At 53.0% G+C, this 18,234-nt stretch overlaps 2 protein-coding genes across 4 annotated transcripts in view; one reads left to right on the top strand and one right to left on the bottom strand.

Annotated features, from left to right (window-relative positions):
• Nucleotides 1-10,887, top strand: part of SLC6A7 (solute carrier family 6 (neurotransmitter transporter), member 7) — a 32,720-nt gene extending 21,833 nt beyond the window's left edge. Inside the window, exons 15-16 of the mRNA XM_011985359.1 lie at nucleotides 5,437-5,582; nucleotides 10,675-10,887. Of these exons, the coding sequence (XP_011840749.1) occupies nucleotides 5,437-5,582; nucleotides 10,675-10,700 (172 nt within the window). The 3' untranslated portion in view covers nucleotides 10,701-10,887. The remainder of the gene's footprint in view (nucleotides 1-5,436; nucleotides 5,583-10,674) is intronic.
• The window catches only part of CAMK2A (calcium/calmodulin-dependent protein kinase II alpha), a 70,866-nt gene continuing 60,233 nt past the window's right edge, over nucleotides 7,602-18,234 (bottom strand). For all 3 annotated transcript variants that reach the window (XM_011985361.1, XM_011985363.1, XM_011985362.1), the window contains 3 exons: nucleotides 16,260-16,354; nucleotides 11,090-11,318; nucleotides 7,602-10,812 (listed from right to left, as the gene is read on the bottom strand). In XM_011985361.1, the coding sequence (XP_011840751.1) occupies nucleotides 10,809-10,812; nucleotides 11,090-11,318; nucleotides 16,260-16,354 (328 nt within the window). In that variant the 3' untranslated portion in view covers nucleotides 7,602-10,808. The remainder of the gene's footprint in view (nucleotides 10,813-11,089; nucleotides 11,319-16,259; nucleotides 16,355-18,234) is intronic.

Here is an 18,234-nt window from a genome sequence, read left to right as displayed (position 1 = left end):
AGACGACTTTTCCTGCCATGCCACCTTCTCCTCCCTCCGTCGCCAGCAACATCTCCCAAGTGCCCTGGTCCTGATCCCTGTACTGACTTTAGGTCTTCCTGGCTCAGAACAGCCCCCAGCCTGGCCCTGATTACAGTGGGAGCTGACTGGGGAACAGGGAGCCCCAGCTGGGGGAACCCACAACAGCATAGCAGGCAGCTCAGAGGAAACATCAGCCCTGTCTGGAGTAGGATCCCACCCTGCAACCCGCGAATGTCCTACCCGGCGGCAAACCCACGTGCCTACAGGGCCAGCCAGGAACCTGGGTGAGCAAAGCTGTTGGTATGAGCGAGAGAATATGAGGCAACTGAGCCTCTGTGAGTGCTGGAGAGGCAAGAGGGAGTGGTGGGGACTGTGGTGAACTAAAGAAAGCACGCCTATCTTAAGAGGGAGGCCGCCTCTCAGAAGTGTGGGCCCGGGCTACCAGATCTCCGGGCTTTTTAAAGGCAGCTGGAAATCTGGATTTTTATGAGAAATTTCCCAATGTGCAATGTGGATGACTGATTTAAAAGTTGTAATCATGGGGCCGGGTGGGGTGGCTCACGCCTGTAATCCCAGCACTTTGGGAGGCCAAGGTGGGCGGATCACGAGGTCAGGAGATCGAGACCATCCTGGCGAACACGGTGAAACCCCATCTCTACTAAAAACACAAAAAAATTAGCCAGGCTTGGTGGCACGCACCTGTAGTACCAGCTACTTGGGAGGCTGAGGCAGGAGAATCACTTGAACCCAGGAGGCAGAGGTTGCAGTGAACTGAGATCGTGCCACTGCACTCCAACCTGGGGGACAGAGAGAGACTCCGTCTCAAAAAAACCAAAAAAAGTTGTAAGCACAGCTCAGTTAGGGCCTCCTGTCAGCCTCTCTGCAGGCTGACTGTTCTGCAGTCTCAGGGGATGAGCAGCCCAGAGGGATTACCCAGGTCCCATGGGGAGAATGTTCTGGAGCTGAGGCCAGGCCCCAGGGCTCTCCACCCTCACTCAGTCCTCTCATGTCCTGTCTCATCTGATCTGTGTGTCCATCTGAACTTGGGAGGCTGGTGTGGAGCCTTGGGAGGCATTGTATGTGCCTGGCTGGAGTGTGGGGTAGGGTGCCCCGGGGCCCTTCATTCCTGTTCTGGGGCTTGTTAGAGGGTGCCCTTGGGCACCAGGAAATGCTGAGATGAGAAGCCTGGCCGTCCCCGCAGGCACTGCCAACGTGTGGTCTCTGTGGCGGGGAAGGAGGGAAGGCAGTGGAGGGCAGGGGCTCCTACCCATACCATTAGGTCAGCCATATTCCCGAGGCCAAGTAAGGGTCAACAGTCTCCAGGGGTCACACTGGTTACCTGAGAGTTCGGTCCTCAGTGGGCCCTGAGCTCTGTGTTCCCATCCATCACTCCAGCCCAGCTCATGCTTCTGAGCAGGCCAAGGCTGTCCTGCCTTCCATCCTTGGCTTAGGCAGGGCCTTCCGCCTTGATCCAGTGTCTTCCCGCCCACCCGTTGGGATCCTGGCCATCCTTTAAGTCCCTCCTAAATATGCCCTCCCCTGTAAGCCTTCCTCAATTCCCCAACCAGATGTGGACGCCTAGAATCTTCAGGGGGTCTGACTCAGTCCTACATCTGGTGAGTCCTGACAGCCCAGCCCTGCCTGCCCAGAGCACTCACGTCCTTTTGAGACAATGCATCTTGTTTCCATGTAGTGAAGACTCTCCTTGGACCCCAGAGCGCTTTGGGGCCGCAGAAGGGCATGGTGCAGAGGCCTCAGGCTGCTCAGCCACGCTGACCTGGATTTATTCCCAGCCCTGCTCCTCCCTGGCTCTGTGGTCTTGGGGAAGTCACTTAACCTCTCTAAGCTCTCATTCTTTTACCTGTAAAATACGGGTAATAACAACTCCTACCTCGTAGCAGCATCACCCATGGGCTTGGTGGGCGTGTGATACACATTTATTGATTGGAGGAACACACTTGTGTCTACCGCCTCTGTCCCGCTACCAACTCCTTCAGGACAGAGATTGGACTCTCCTCATCTCTCAGTCGCCCCAGTGACTCCACAAGGCTGGTTCACAGCTTTGTACCATGAAGCATCAAACTGAACACAGTTCTTGGGTGGCTCTGGGGATATCCAGCAAAGAGTTAAGACAGTCGCAGGCCCCTCAGGATCCCACGTGACCCTTAGTTGCTGAGCCCCGGGGTCTGACGTAGACAGGCTCCTCCAGACTCATTTTTTGCTGGTGGCTCATGGAAAGTTTGGTTCTTTGAGCTCCAGGCCACTCCCTCTGGGGCCTGAGTCCTCGCTGAAGCTGGTCCTGCCCTGGAAGGGCGTCCGGGGCTGGCTGCCCGTCTGCGGATCCTTGGCCAACAGTTCCGCCTGCTCTGTCTCCGCCTGACTTCCTGCTGCCCTGGCCTTCTCCCCAAGGACAGAGCAGCAGCCCGCCCCCTCTGGCCGCAGGGAGGCTTTTTTCAGCACCTCCATTCAGAATCACTTCTTGTTTTGGGAAAGAAAGCCTTTTCCTGCTGAAGTCCATAGGCTCTATGAGCAGCAACCCCAGAAAACTGCAGCCAGGGAGCCAGGTTTGGTGGCTGGTGGCTGGTGCCTGTAATCCCAGCTGCTCAGGAGGCTGAGGCCATAGGACTACTTGAGACCAAGAGTTCGAGACTAGCTTGGGCAATGTACCAAGACCTCATCTCTACATTTTTTAGAAGCCAGGCTTAGTGGTTTGTGCCTGTAGTCTCAGCTACTCAGGAGGCTGAGGCGGGAGGATTTTTTTTGTTGTTGTTGTTGTTTTGTGGAGTTTTTTTGAGACAGGCTCTCCTATCACCCAGACTGGAGTGCAATGGCACAATCACAGCTCACTGCAGCCTTGACCTGCCAGACTCAAGCAATCCTCCCACCTCAGTCTCCCTAGTAGCTAGGATCACAGGTGTACACCACCATGCCCAGCTATTTTTTTACTCTTTTTATAGAGACAGGGTTTCACTTTGTTGTCCAGGCTGGTCTGGAACTCCTAGGCTCAAGCAATCTTCCTGTCTCGGCCTCCAAAGTGTTAAGATTACAGGTTTAAGCCGCCTTACCCAGCTGGGAGGATCTCTTGAATGACAGGGTAAGAACTCTTCTCTAAAAAGAAAAGAAAACCGTGGGCAGTAGAAGCCAAGGAGGCCTCAGTTATCTGCTGGTCAGAGTGGAACTCTGGCTCCACGGTCCCTCCGAATCTGCTGCTTCACCTCTCTGAACTGCAGTGTTCTCAGATGTGAAAAGGGGAGAATAACTTTCCCTTTGTGGGGGATTAAATGAGATAAATTAGATGCTCAATACATATTTTTAAAATGTGATCAAAGTGCTTAGCACAAAATGTAGCATGCAGGAACCCTCTAGATGGGATGCATCTCATTAGCCAGCTCTCCCTTGTACAGATAAGGAAACTGAGGCTCAGCTCCCACCTCCAACCAGCTTGGGGAGAAGGAGGCTGGGAGATGGCGTGCCTGGAGCCAGGGACAGGCTGAGCTGGAGGCCCAGGCTTGCCAGCACCATCTGTGTGCCCTGAGGATCCGGCCTCAGTGTCCCCATTTGTAAAGCAAATGGGCTGAACAAGGGCAGAGGGCTCTGCAGAGGTGCCTCGGTGGAGGGAGGTGAGCAAAGGGGAGCTACCTGCACCCACCCACTCCATGCAGCCTTCTGCTAGGGACCACGCCACGGGAGCTAGGGCGGGGAGCAGCACCCCCTTCAGAGATGGATTGGGATTGGCTCTGCCTGGTGGGAAGGAAGTCTCGTTTCTCCTGCAGGATAAGTTTAAGGATTCAGAGCCCTGAAGGTTTCTCCAGTGAGCCAAATGCCCTGCCCAATCACGAGGAGTAGGGGGATACAGGGTGAGCGTGGGCACAGCAATAAAATCATCACAGTCCCAAGCCTGGCTTGACCTTGACTCTGCTGATCCAAGGTCAGGGTCTCAGAGAGCTTTGGGGCTTAGGGTGGCAGGACTTAGAGGCAGGGGAGGGGCCTATGGTCAATATTGATCTAGCTGAGTCAGGGGAGGACAGGGAAGTGGGAAGCCTGGGGTGGGGCTCCCTGATAACTGCATCTTCAGGCTGCCATCGTGACTGTGGAAATGGGGTGGGGACAATGGGGGGAGGGGGAGGGGATGCTCCATGCAAATTTCCAAACCTGGGCGTTTACTAAAACTACAGCTGCCTGGACCCCTGTCCAGAAGAATGGCTCTTATTCTCTGAGGGTGGGGCCCAAAACCTCTGTACGTTTAGCAAACTCCCCGGTGAATCTGCAGCAGCCAGCTCAGTTCTCACATATGGAGTCCACAGGTTCAGTGTCATTGCAATATGAGGAAACTGAGGCCCAGAGAGGGGATGTGACTCCTCCAAGGTCACTTTGGGAGAGGATGCTGACAGTCCTCCCTTTTCTCCTGGAAGGAAGGAATCGTCCCCCGCCCCAGCTCCCTCCACCTCCAGTTGAGGCCCTGGGTCTGGGAAGGAATGGCTGGGCCAGCGTGTCCTGAGGGAAGCAGCCTGTGAGACGTTGGTAGCCCTGGGTGGAGAAGGGAGGGCGAGGCTGGTCCCAGGAGGAAGGACAAGCAGAGGGCATTTCCACAGGACTGGACCTGCCCCACCTTGCCTTATGCACACTCCCCAGCACCTGCTAGGGGATGTTTCCTGAAAGATTTACCACAACCCAGGCCTGGGGAAGGCCATTTCCACCGCTGGGGCCTACCCATGCCCTGAGAAGGCACCACATCATGGCAGATTTGGGGCTTACACGGACCTTAGACACCTCTGGCCCCCACGGCCTCCTCCCAAGTCTGCTCTGCTCACCCTGCCGCCACAGTTCCGGGCTCACAGCCTTTGCTCTGGCCTTCACACTCTCCCTGCCTCCATTCCATCAAGCACCCCATGAAGCTTTCTCCAGCCCGGTCACCATCTCTCTTTCTCCTTCCTCTGGGCTCTGCACACTTTGCACCTCCAGATCCAGGCCCCATCCCAGCCTTCCTTGAGTTCTTGCTCTCTGCATGTCTCTTGCTGTCTGGAATGGCATCAGAGATTCCTGGGGGACAGGAGTCATGAGACAGGTCTAGCTCATCTCTGAGCCCCCCTTGGAGCCCAGCCCAGCCATGGCATGCCCCAGGGAAGCAGGTGTGGAAGGCAGGTGTTCACCTCGGCTGAGCGCCTCAATCTCACCTCCCTCCCTCGTGCCCTGGGCCGTCTTGGGCGGGTTCCTTCCCTCTGGGCACACGGTCTTCTTACTCATGGAATAAAGAGAATAGGAGTGCCCTCAGTGGAGGGGTGTGCTAAGGATTGAGAGAGTACCTATAAAAGAGGTGGGCATGCCTGGCACTCGGTCAGTTCCCAGTGTTAACCGTTGTTACTTCTGGCTGGGTAGAATACTCATGCCCGCACAGCCTCCACTCCTGCATTCCAGGGGCACATCTGCCGGGGGTCTCCTCTATGCAAGAATGACAGTATCTGCCGTGTGCATCCGGAGCACGGACAAGATGCTGCCCTGCCTCCAAGGAGCACACAGTTCTGCAGAAACTTGCTTAGGTGACTTCAAACCAGAGATCTGTGGTGAGGAAGGTGGAGCAGATTGTGGCAGTCCATGGAGGGACCTAGCCCATGGTATGAGGGAGGCTGGGGAGGGTGGGGGAACTTCCCAGAGAAGATGCTGGAACCATGTGCTGAAGGGTGAGAAGGTGTTGCAGTGCACTCAGGGGGAAAATGCGGGGGAAACGGCCCTCTGCAGTGCCTTTTGGAGTATGAAGACTGTGGGTGTAGACAACCGAGAGAGAAGGCAGTAGCTGGAAGGGGACAGAGTGTCAAAAGGGGAGGAGGTCCTAAGAATTCCAGTCACTCCTTGCTGGCTGTCCAGAGACCAGGGACAGGGCAGCACAGACCAGGACAGGGGGGGAACAGAGTGCCGTGCTCTGAGTTCGAAGGCTGGGGTGAGTACTGGTCAGAGTCTTGCAAGAAATCTCTTTGCCTTTGAGTCTCATTATTTGCATCTTCAAAATAGGACTGTTGTAACTAGGACAAGAGGTGTTGTGAAAGCACTTTGTGAACTGTAGAGCATCATTCTCCTGTGAGATAATAATAGTGTTTTAAGTGGAGTCAGTACTTTTTGAGAGGTAAAGGATATCTCACAGGGCACGATAGACATACTGGGGGCCAAGGACCGCCTGAAACCTACTCCTGTGCTGCCATCTGCTGGTGAAGGGACACAATGGCCACCCAAGCCCTTAAGGCTTTCTGCAGGGCCCAGGAGTCACTGGGGCAAGTGAAGGCAGGGCTGGGAGGATGACTGGCACTAACGAGGACACCGAGGCAAAGGTGGCAAATGGAAGCCCCCAAGCCTCTCTTGCTTTTCTCAGCCTTGGCCTGTGCTGTCACTGTGAAGGTCCTCCGCTATGTGCAAGATGCACACTCCCCACAGACAGTGCCCCTGGCCATTACACACACCAGCAGTGAGAATAGACCTGGAAAGCAGCTGGTGCAGGGATTCTGAAGTCCCAGGCACCTGGGGTATGGTCTAGAGGGAACTGTGGGCTCCGATGGGCACCTTTCCTTGGCTCTGTGGCATCCGGGTCTCTGGGCAATGGATGAGTGACCAGCTTGTCTGGTTGGCCTGGTGCTGTCCTGGTTTGAGCACTGAAAATCTCACATAGGTAGCTGGGAAGGTTGGTCACTCTTCCGTGCCCTGAAGGTGGCCAAAGCCTCTGCATCCACTTTGGCTCTGCCCTGCCAGAGGCCAGCAGCTCAGGCTCCAAGGACCAAAGTGTCCCAGGCACTAGGTCTAGACATATGTTTATGGGTAAAGAGACTCTTCCTCTGCCAGGCGCGGTGGCTCACGCCTGTAATCCCAGCACTTTGGGAGGCTGAGGTGGGTGGATCACGAGGTCAGGAGTTCAAGACCAGCCTAACCAATATGATGAAACCCCGTCTTTACTAAAAATACAAAAATTAGCCAGGTGTGGTGGTGCACGCCTTTAATCCCAGCTACTCAAGAGGCTGAGGCAGGAGAATTGCTTGGAGCCAGGAGACGGAGGTTGCGGTGAGCTGAGATCACACCATTGCACTCCAGCCTGAGCAACAGAGCAAGAGCGAGACTCTGTCTCAGAAAAAAAAAAAAATCCTTCCTCCCCTTCCCCATTCTTTAAAGCACTCTCTGGCATGGTGAGTCCTGGGCACTTGTCTGTGAGGCTGGGCTGAGGGAAGAGAATGGGTGGGGGACTCGTGGAATAACCTCCACATTGTACAGGGAAACTGAGGCCCAGAGGAGCAGAACCTTGCCCCAAGGCCCGAGGGAGACTTTAACTCTTGGCTGCTCAGCAACCCATAGCCACCCCTTTGCTCTTGTTGAGGGTACCCCCTGTACCTGGGAGAAAGCTAATTCCATCCCTGGCTCTACAGGTGGGGCACATGGTCCAGGCATAATCCCACAGTGACTGGTTCAGCCTTGAGCATGTGACCAGAGTTGGTCCAATCAGAATGAAGACCAGGACTTTTATTTTGCCATGGGGCAGATCTAGAACTGGAAACGAACAAAAACCTCCCAGCTCGGGGGCTTGACCAAGACAGGGACACACAGAGTGCACAGAAGTTTGTAGCTATTTATTGCACTGAAAACACCAAGAATAAAACAGACACCCCTTCTTCCCATCCCACCCCCGCCAATAGCAGAAAGTTTGAGCAGTGGTCATTCAAGTTCACAGCCACATATTTTTAAAAAAGAAAAGAAAAAAAAAAAAGAACTGAAACAAAACCCCAAACAAATAGTAACAAAGAAACCAGCACGGGGAGTCTGGCAAACTCATCCCCCAAAAGGGTCTCCCTTTGAAGGGAGACAGGAGGCCCTGGGTCAGGATTCGCACCATGGTGGGCACAAACCCAGGAGAATACCTTCCTGTAAACGTGTTTGCATGCTGGAGCCAAGGTTTTGACTTGGGTTTGGATTTTTTTTTTTTTTTTTTTTTTTTTGCATCTAAAGGAAGTTTTGGAGGAGCACAGAGTTTATCTGGTGAGGGTGGGCTCTGCGCAGATTTTTCTGGGAGTCTCCCCTGCCTGCCGCGCGCATCAGGATCATCCCTGGTGCCCTATGGCGGCACCAGGTGGCTACCCACCCACAGGTGTGGCCTTCACAGTGGGGCCATCTCAGCCTGGGGTAGCGACGTGCCTCCACTTCTCTGGCACTTGGAGAGGGACACAGTGGACAGGAGGTGTGTCAGCCAATAAAAGGCAGGACCTCGGGCTCCTCCAGCTCAGTTTCCTCTGGTGGGGAAACCAAGCTCCAGAGAGGGGAAGGAACTTGCCCAAGGTCACACAGCAAGTCTGGTCAGAGCTGGGAATTGAAGCCTACTCACCCCAAATAACTGCTCTTTCCCCTGCAGTCCACTGCTGAAAAGCAGTTGACAGGCACTGAAGAGGGGAATCAGGGGCAGGTGGGGGAGGGGATGGAGCCTGACCAGGTCTAGAAGTAAAAACAGGAGTCCAGTTAGTGACTATCCCTGCCAGTTCCTGCAGGTAAATTAGGCTTCACATCACTAGACGTTTGCTCCTTCATCGGTTGGAATGGGAACAAAGAACCCTTTTAACCAATGAGGAAACTGAGGCTGAAGAAGAGCTCAGACCTTGCTCTCTAATTGCAGCAGCCCCTGGTGAAGGCCACACCCTCACCCTTGACTGGGGGTGGCTGTAGGGAACCGGCAGCTCACCAGGGGGACAGGTGGGTTTGCCCCTGGGATAATGGGATCACTGGGCCTTACTGGGAAGCCCTCTGGGCCTGGGGCAGGCCAACAGCCCGACCTGGGCCTGGGCAGCAAGGTCTCTGCCAAGGACAGAGGCCAGTGATGGGTCAGCTTGGAAACCAGGAGGCCTGGGCAGCATCTCTCCTGGCCTGCAGACCTGGCGCTGCCTGTCTCACCTGGACCTGGGCAGCAGGACTTGAGAAAAGAATCCAGCAGACAGCTGGTGATCGGGGAGAGCTCAGAAAGTATTAGATCAAACATCCTCACCAGTTCTGCTCCAACCAACACCCAGGAGGGTCGAGGGTACCGGAGCCTCCTCCAATCCCTGGGGACGTGGCTCTTCCTCCCCTAAAATCCTCCAGAGGGGACGATATCTCATGCTGGCAAAACACGGCCACACAGAGGCCAAAAGCACAGAGAGGCAGCAACATAATTCCGAGTCGGACACTGAGAATACAACCTCTATTTTTTTTTAAGTCCAAAACATGTAGATTGGTTTTGTTGAGTGTTTTCTTCTTTTCGTTTGTTTTCAACATACTTACTGCATATAAAGTCATGCAAAGAAAACAGTGCAGACAGTAGATCCTAGTGGATGTGCCAAGGTATTCCACTCAGAGTCAATCCCAGGGAAAGAGGGAAAGAGGAAAAGAAAGGGAGAATGCGAACCCGAGGCTGCAGGATGAGGTGTGAAGAGTAGAAATTCCCAGTGCTCTGCTGTGGTCATCAGACGTCAAGGGGAGAGAGGCAATGGAGACACATGCTCACGGGCCCCCAGAGGTGGGTGGGGGGCACTGGGGGTGGCACACTGATATGGTGAGATGAAATCCCGGGAAGTTCAGTAGTGAAGACCCCAGTTTGGGAGGGAAGCAAAGAAAAGTCCAGATATTTCCATCCTGACAGCCTCCCTCCTCCTCTCTGCCCTGACTTGCTGTTCCTGAGTCAGTGCTGGCATCTGATGCTTCCACAGTCCCAAAAGGAACGCCTGTGTCAGTACACCTTGGGACCAAAATGGCAGAGAGGCCCTTCTCCCCGGAGCTGATCTGCCTCGGCCCCAATAACCACAGGTGACAAGGTCCACCTCAGAGATGACAAAGAAAAAAAAAAAAAACTAGAACAGAAAAAAAACTACCCCTCACCCCCTTCCTACACCCCTTCCAACCTGACCCTTCTCACAATAATCTGAGAAGTTTAGTTATTACATAAATATCCATTAACGCGAAATCCATTTACGAAATACACAGAAATTTGGCTATAAAAAGGCATGCGGTCCAAGTAGAAGTGATACCTAAACGTTGCTTTCGTTTGCCCCCCAAAAACAATTAGATTCCCTCTCTGAGATATGACGAAGCTGGAATTCTCCAGGGTTAACGGTGGAGCGGGGTGGGCGGGTTAATGTTGGAGGTGGACTTCACCAGAAGGAAGCAGAAAGCAAGTAGGGGCACCTGAGAGGGCCACGTCCCCCACACTGAGGGAAGGGTCAGACCACCCTGAGGTCAGCACAGGAGAGAGAAGACTTAGGGGAGCACTTTGAGGCAGGAGGCTCCTGGCATATGCTCTTCTCCCCCCTCCTTCAGGGCGGTTGGCTTGGGGGAAGGGAGTGTCATCTGCCCTTCCCCGGGGACACTGGAATAGGAGAGGTCTGGGAGAGGGATGGGCAGATGCTGCCTTCCTCACCATGCCACCCCTCCTTCTCCCCAGCCACTAGTGGGCACACAGCCCGGGCATTCTAGCCTACAGCCCAAGACAGGCCAGGCGGACAGCAGCCGAGGCTGGGGAGAGAGGGCCAGTGCCGTGGGCACCCATGCCTGAGGAAGCCCCAGCCTGGCAGGAGAGAGGGTGGGGGTGAGAGGTGGGGAGATGTGGCCATTCGCTCTGAAGTTGCGATGACTTTTGTGAACAAGCAGGTTTTCTTGATGCAGGTACAGAAGTGACGGCGGTGGGGTGATGAGATGGGAGAATTCCAGCAAAATCCACCTGGGAGAACCAGCAGCTCCATTCCACGGACAGAGTGGATCTCTGCGGCACAGCAACGCAGTGACCCTGGCCTGGTCCCTCAGCTGTAAGACACACACGGGGTGCTTCTCAGGGCATGGTGTTTCCTGCTTGGGCAACCCACCCACCCTGCCGTTTTAGATGGAGTCCAAGTGGTCCCCAGTGGCTCCTGCCCAGCTCTTCCCTCAGATCTGCAGGCCTTGCCCTCCCTTCTTGGGGTCTTCCCACTCCACCCTGCAGCCTTTCAGAGCTGAAGGCAGCAGCTTCCCTGACATAATCCCCTCCAGGGCAACACTCCCATCCTTTACATTACCCTGGGAGGTGGGAAGGAGGGATTCTTACTGGGGCAGGACGGAGGGCGCCCCAGATCTGTGGAAGTGGACGATCTGCCATTTGCCGTCCCGGCGGTGCCAGACGCGGGTCTCCTCCGACTGGGCAGTGCGTGGGATGCCGCCGGCGTCCAGGTACTGCGTGATGCGGATGTAGGCGATGCAGGCTGACTCGTCGCCCATCAGGTGGATGTGGGGATTCAGGATGGTGGTGTGCACGGGCTTGCTGTTCCGGGACCACACTGGAGACGGGGATGGGAGGGGCAGAGGAGATGCAACCGGGGGCCTCCTGTCTCACTTTCTTCACTTCCTCCACTCCCAGCAGCCCTCTCAATGGAAGCACACTGTCTGCCCCATTTGTAGGGAGGGGGCCTCTGTGGCAGGGCTCAGCTACCTGGCATCAAGGTAGAACTTCTAGATGATGGGGACATCACATCCCAGCTTAGATACAGTGGAGTTCAGACATGCAGAATTCATCAAACAAGGGAAAATGGAATGTTAGAATCATGACTATTAGCCACATGGAATAAGCCTAGAGGATTACAGAACCAGATGAGCTCTGAGCAGAGTCTCAAATCCGGATCTCCCCAGGTACCAGGCAGGCACATAAACAACGGGGGCTGAGCCGGGTATAAGATGCTAAATGACAACTGACCCTTTGCCTCTGGGTCAGGGAGGCGATAGGGAGTGATGGGGACTGTGGCGAATAGAATGTCTTGTCCCACCTAAAGTGGGTATCCTGCACACAGCTTCCCTGGTGGTTGCTATGTGAGTGAGACTGGTGTTGACATGCCTGGTTTTTCAAGAGAATCTGGAAGTCTGAATTTTTATATGAAAACTCTTCATTTTTTATTATTGGCATCTAATTCAAATTTAAAACATCGTGCAAGCCAAGTGAAACATATCTACAATTCAGACACGGCCCGTGGGCCTGTTAGCCCCTTCTACTATAGATATACAGAATTGCGGAAACTTGGGGGAATATGAGAACTGTAGAATCTTAGAACCTTGAAATAATAAGAACGGTATTGATACCGTTCTTGGGGTGAAGTCATGGGGTGAGGTCATGGGGCTTTCCAATGTCAGGGAGAGATGCATAGCTCTTGGAATCATAATAGGGCCGACAAAGTCCCTGACACCAGCTTCCACCGCTTGAAACATGGGGCATCACCATTAGTATTACTATATTAATTCTAGAAACTCGATGTTTTCCTCAAGATAGAAAATGAAAGCATAGAAAGACAATGACCCAGGGAGGGGTCTGACAGTGGTGATCTATATCTCAGGCCTGAGAGGAGCCCTTCCCTTTGTGTAGCCCGAATATAGGTCTGAATCATGGGAGGCGCTGACTTAAAACACAACTTCCCCAACCCCACCCTTAGAGAGCCCAGTTCAAGAACCTCTAATATTAAAAGTATCCCTTCTCCTTCCCTACCCCTTGATCCTGGTACCAAGCCAGGTTTGTGAGCCACTTATTTCCTGAAAAATGTAAAATGTATTTTTTTTTTTTCAGGATTGCAGAAAATATCCAATAGTACCCATCCCCTAATATCAGAAGCACGCTACACCCAGGCTTTGGATAAAGGACTTAAAATCACCAAGTCTTAGGCACCGTAGAATAACAGACTTAGAATTTGGGCTCTCAGACATACAGAATGTAGAGTTTCAGCATCATAGACTTGGGAGTGACCTCAGAGGTCAGAGGTCACCCAGCAGCCCAACTGCAGAATCTGGGGAGGGCTCTGTAAGTGTCCCTGACAGCATTCAGGGCTGAAGGCATACAAGACCAATGTATCCATTCCACAGATATGCAAACTCAGGTCCAGAGAAGCAATCTGACTTGTCCCAAGCTGGGCTAATTCCTGAAAAAATGCAGTGGAATCTAAAAGAAGTCAGTTTCGGCTGGGAGCCATGGCTCACTCCTGTAATTCCAACAGTTTAGGAGACCAAGGCAGGTGGATTGCATGAGCCCAGGAGTTCGAGACCAGCCTGGGCAACAAGGTGAAACCCTGTCTCTACAAAAAATATGAAAAATAGCCAGTCTCATAACCTGGTAGGTAGGTAGGTAGGTAGATAGATAGGTAGATAGACAGATAGATAGATAATAGATAGATAAAATTAAAAAAAAAAAAAGTCAGTTTCCAAGTGAGACTGGGTTAGAACAATCTAGAACAATCCCAGGAGGGACAAACAGAGCTTAGCATTGCTGGGGGCACTGGGCCTTGCTGCAGTCAGCAAGGACTGGAGTCCTAGAAGGTATTTGTAAAGAAATGCCACCTGATGTGGTGTCTTTTGAAAAGATAGGCAGCTTCCAATATCTACCCTTGTGCATAGGGTGGGAGAGAGAATCAAGTCCTCAACAGGAAAAAAATAGGGCTCTGGGAGGTGGAACTTGGCCGGGAGTGAGCAGTTACTCTGGGTCTGCCCTTGTGGGTTCTGCCTTGGAGGTGAGCAGATGTTTAAGCCTGGAATCTGGGGGCCAGCACTAAGATGGGGCCCGCTGCATAGAGGCAGGCCAAGGGCTGCCATGGCTTCCTCTCTGTGATTATTTCCATTTTGCCATCCCTGAGCCTTTACAGTTGGGCCTTAACCTGGTCCCTGCTTTGTGGGGATTGTAAGTTCACAGTGGGGGACCGGTGCCCCCAGAGGACAGACTGTAGGATGATAGCTACCGTGATCAGTGAGGGAGCTCCAGGGTGACAGGAACATATGGGGTCCAGCCACCTCTCCTTGCATGAAAATTCAATTTTTTTTTTTTTTTTTTAGATGGAGTCTTGTTCTGTCTCCCAGGCTGGAGTGCAGTGGCATGATCTTGGCTCACTGAAACCTCTGCCTCCCAGGTTCAAGTGATTCTTGTGCCTCAACCTCCCGAGTAGCTGAGATTACAAGTGTGCACCACCACACCTGGCTGATTTTTGTATTTTTAGTAGAGATGGGGTTTCACCATGTTGGCCAGACTTGGTCTTGAACTCCTGACCTCAGGTGATCCTCCCACCTCAATCTCCCAAAGTGCTGGGATTACAGACATGAGCCACTACACCCGGCTGAGAATTCAATCTTCCTTGCTAGCCTTGGAGAATTCACTTGATTTATTAAAGGAAGATGTTGCGTTCTTCTTCACAGCTTTTTGGAGGGTGTCCTTTGCCTCTGTACTCTATAAAGTTCAGTGAGAGAGAGTGCAAGCCAGAAGAGGAGTGTCAGTCCCAGTGGAGGTTTGCTAACGTGCAGATGCAGCAGGTGCTACAGGGATGGGAAAGGGCACTGGGGTGAGTCAGGTCTAGGTTCTGCCACCGGCTTCCTGGATTCCTTTAGACAAGTCACTTCCCTCTGAGCCTCAGTTTCCCCTCTGTATGATGAAGAGCTGGACCAGATCCTACTTCAGTCACTGAAGTAGCTTCTTTGTTATTTTTACCATTCACGAGTGCCACTGTACGCACTTCATTAAAGTATTTCCTGGGGCGGGCTTGGTGGCTCACGCCTGTAATCCCAGCATTTTGGGAGGCTGAGGCAGGCGGATCACCTGAGGTCAGGAGCTTGAGACCAGCCTGGCCAACATGGTGAAACCCCGTCTCTACTAAAAATACAAAAATTAGCTGGGTGTGGTGGCGGGCACCTGTGATCCCAGCTACTCAGGAGGCTGAGGCAGGAGAATTGCTTGAACCTGGGAGGTGGAGGTTGCAGTGAATCAAGATCGTGCCACACTGCACTTCAGCCTGGGCAACAGAGTGAGACTCAGTCAAAAAAAAAAAAAAAAAGGGATTTTCCTGAATTGATTCACTTTACTAATTTCTATAGGTTTTTTGTTTTTTGTTTTTTTGTGGAGAATGAATCTTGTTCTGTCGCCCAGGCTGGAGTGCAGTGGTGCAATGTTGGCTCACTGCAGCCTCAGCCTCCCTAGTAGCAGGGATTACAGGCACCCACCACCATGGTCAACTAATTTTTGTATTTTTAGTAGAGACGGGGTTTCATCATATTGGCCAGGCTGGTCTCGAACTCCTGACCTCAAGTGATCTGCCCGCCTCAGCCTCCCACCGTGCTGGGATTACATGCGTGAGCCACCGCGCCCAGCTATAGATTTATTTTAAAATAAAACTTATTGACATAATCATTAATGAACAATCAGTACAATGAATAAAGTTCTAATAATAAGGCCTGTGAAAATGAAAGAAAGTTACATAATCCTTGTACCATTCTCCTGCCTGAAAGAGATCTGAGCCTGAGATTTGCTTTCTCTTTGATAAAGAGGGAAATTACAAAGTGGCAGAGTGGTGTTGAAGACAGGCTAGCACCCAGCAGAGCCTTTCCCCCGATGGAGCCAGAGTATTGAAAGAGAATTAAGAAGGAAAGAGTTCTCTCACTGTGTAAACTAATGCTGTTTTAAGTGGTGCCCACATATACCTGACATCACTGTGTAGCCTCAGTGGTACACGCCCTTGACTTTGGGGCACCCTGGATATACCACTTCTTAGGTCCTTCCTCCCTGTCCTAAGCTGCATGATTCTAACCTGTGTGCATTTTGATTTCTGACCCTGGCCTAGGGAAACACAGACACAGGCAGAAAGCACCCTGGGTCAGGCCCAGCCTCAACCCTCTGACGCTCCTGGTTGCAAAGCTGCCAAGGTCTCTCCTGCAAAGGAGAGGCCCAGGAAGGACAGACATGCAGGACAGAGACCTAGACAAACAGGCAGGGGCACAGCAGTGTGAGCTCTCTGTCCTCACCTCTTTCCCAAACTGCCCACCCACAGAGGGCACTTGTATAACAACCCACCAGCCAGCTTGTGACCAGCTGGGCAGCTGGGATGGCCCCAAGCATCAAGATAACTGTAACTCGGGTGTGTGTGCCAGTGGGAAGGCTCCCTTATCTATAATACGGGAATCAAGGCCCTCCCCAGGCTCCTCCCAGGGTCATGGGCAGGAGAGGTCTGGGAGGGCTTGTTCCGTATGTCCCTGGTCTCTGGGACCTTGCCTGCCCCATCTTCAACCACAGGAGGGGTAGCTGGTAGTCAATGGGCCAGGGTTAGGAGAGGGAACCAAGAGGGTACCAACCCCAGTCCACACGGGAGCTTCCTCTTCGCTGGCTCCTGAGCCGCCCCTGGGGCCCTGCCCGTCACCCTGCTGTGCCATCCGGCAGGACATGGAACGAGAGCAGACAACAGGCACCACAGAGAGAAGGAATTGCTCACGGTTTTCAAAATAGAATCGATGGAAGTCCAGGCCCTCAACCAGGTTCCCCAGGGCCTCAGGTTCGAAGGCTGTCATGCCAGGGTCGCACATCTTCCTGGGGGAAAGAAGCCAGAGGAAAGAGGGGCTGGGGTGGCTTCTCACTGGACCCTTGGAGGGTGAGCCTGTGAAATAGGAATGATTGCACCCACCTCACAGGATCATTGAAGTTAGTGGATGGGAAGGGGCTTGCAAGCTATCAAGTATGTGATATCACTGACGGGTTGGTGCCATCTGGATCCCAGAAGCCTGGGTTCAGGCCCTGGCTCTGCCAATGGCTATGCGACCCCAAGCAAGTGGCTTCGCCCCTTTAAGCAAGAGCACCATGGATGGTGTGCAGGGCTGTGCGGTGCACTAAAGGTGCTGGTGGGGAGGAAATTCAGCTTGCTCTCTACTCTCCAGATTGCACTCCCTCGTTCAGGACAGTGGATCCAGAGGGGGCTTTTTCTAATTTGTTTTCCTGTGGGGTCGGGATGGGGGACACTGCCTTTTCCTTCCCATAAAAGTGACTTCTGCTTATCAAGCTAGGTGTATACCCGGAAGGGGTGAGTTTTGCTCATTTGAACAAAGGTACCCTATTGTTAACAGCAGCCTTGGCTGTGAGCCTCAGTTTCCTCTTCTGTAAGATGAGAAAAATAGCATTAGATGAGGTACTATCTGGGAGGAGAAACACAGGGCATGACAGAGGCTGTGTATTTTCAGCTGTTGTTCCCTCCCAGGTCCTAGTCTTCTGGGAGACCCTGACAGCTAGGCAGGGGAAGGGAACAACCTGTCTTTCCCATCTCCAGGTCTGTGGGATCTTTTGTGGTATAACACAGACCCCTGTGACAATAGCAATGAAGCCAGGGACAGGAAATGTCCCAGGACAAGCAAAGCTCCCAACCCAGGGTAGAATTGGAGACACCCAGGAGAAGGTGTCAGGCCCAGCACCGTCTGAGCTGGAGAATTTGCAGGGTGCACTGTCCCTGCTCTGTCCTGTCTGTTTGGGTGACCCCAGACAACTTGCTTCTCTACTCATTACCCCAAATTCTCTAGATGGCTTAAGCCAGGGGCTGGGGGACTGTGCTTGGACCAAACAGGATGCTCAGGACCCTTTCAGCTCCAGAATCCCCCAAGAGTGGGGGTCTGGACATGTGGGAGACTGAGCGCCCCCACTGAAGAAGCCCCAACCCTGGAGGCACCTGGATGTTCCTGCCTCCTAGGGTGAAGACTTGGAGGTCATCCGCCCCAACTCCATTGTACATATGGGGAAACTGAGGCTCAGAGAGATGAAGGAACATGTTCAAGGTTACACAGGGCATCCTGGACCCCAGAGGTCATGGCAAGGGGTCAGAACCTAGAGCAGGCTGCAGATGTCAGAGGAAGTGACATCACATAGGTGGGAGGGGTTCCCCAGGATCCCCAGAAGTGCCACTGAGGAGCTTGGGGACCACCGGGGCCACCTCTCTTTCCTTCACTCCCTGGCTGTGTGCTTTCAGAGCCACTGGCATGATACATTCCAAGTCCATTCTTTCTAGAACTGGCTGCAAGATCAGCTTCACAGCCTATTTCCATGCTTTTATGCAACGCTCAGGTATATACATGCACACGCACCTGCGCACCCTCCTTGTGCACAGCCTCAAACGTGTACACATGTGTACCAGTGCATGCATACACATATGTACACATCACCCTCAGTTCCACACATGCATCTTCTAAGCCTCTTGTTCTTCCAGAGGGAGCCAGCGACCTTCTAGGGGGCTTTGTCACCTGCTGCCGCTGAAAACTCTCCCACAGTTAGAATGCACCTGGCAGGCCGTCGTGGTGGCTCACGCCTGTAATCCCAGCACTTTGGGAGGCTGAGGTGGGTGGATCATGAGGTCAGGAGTTTGAGACCAGCCTGACCAACATGGTGAAACCCCGTCTCTACTAAAAATACAAAAATTAGCTGGGCGTGGT

The sequence above is a fragment of the Mandrillus leucophaeus genome, unplaced genomic scaffold (genome assembly GCF_000951045.1).
Source record: "Mandrillus leucophaeus isolate KB7577 unplaced genomic scaffold, Mleu.le_1.0 Scaffold282, whole genome shotgun sequence".
NCBI classification, from domain to species: Eukaryota; Metazoa; Chordata; class Mammalia; order Primates; family Cercopithecidae; genus Mandrillus; species Mandrillus leucophaeus.
Note: the sequence above shows the minus strand (reverse complement) of the source record. Positions and strands in the feature narration are given on the sequence as shown.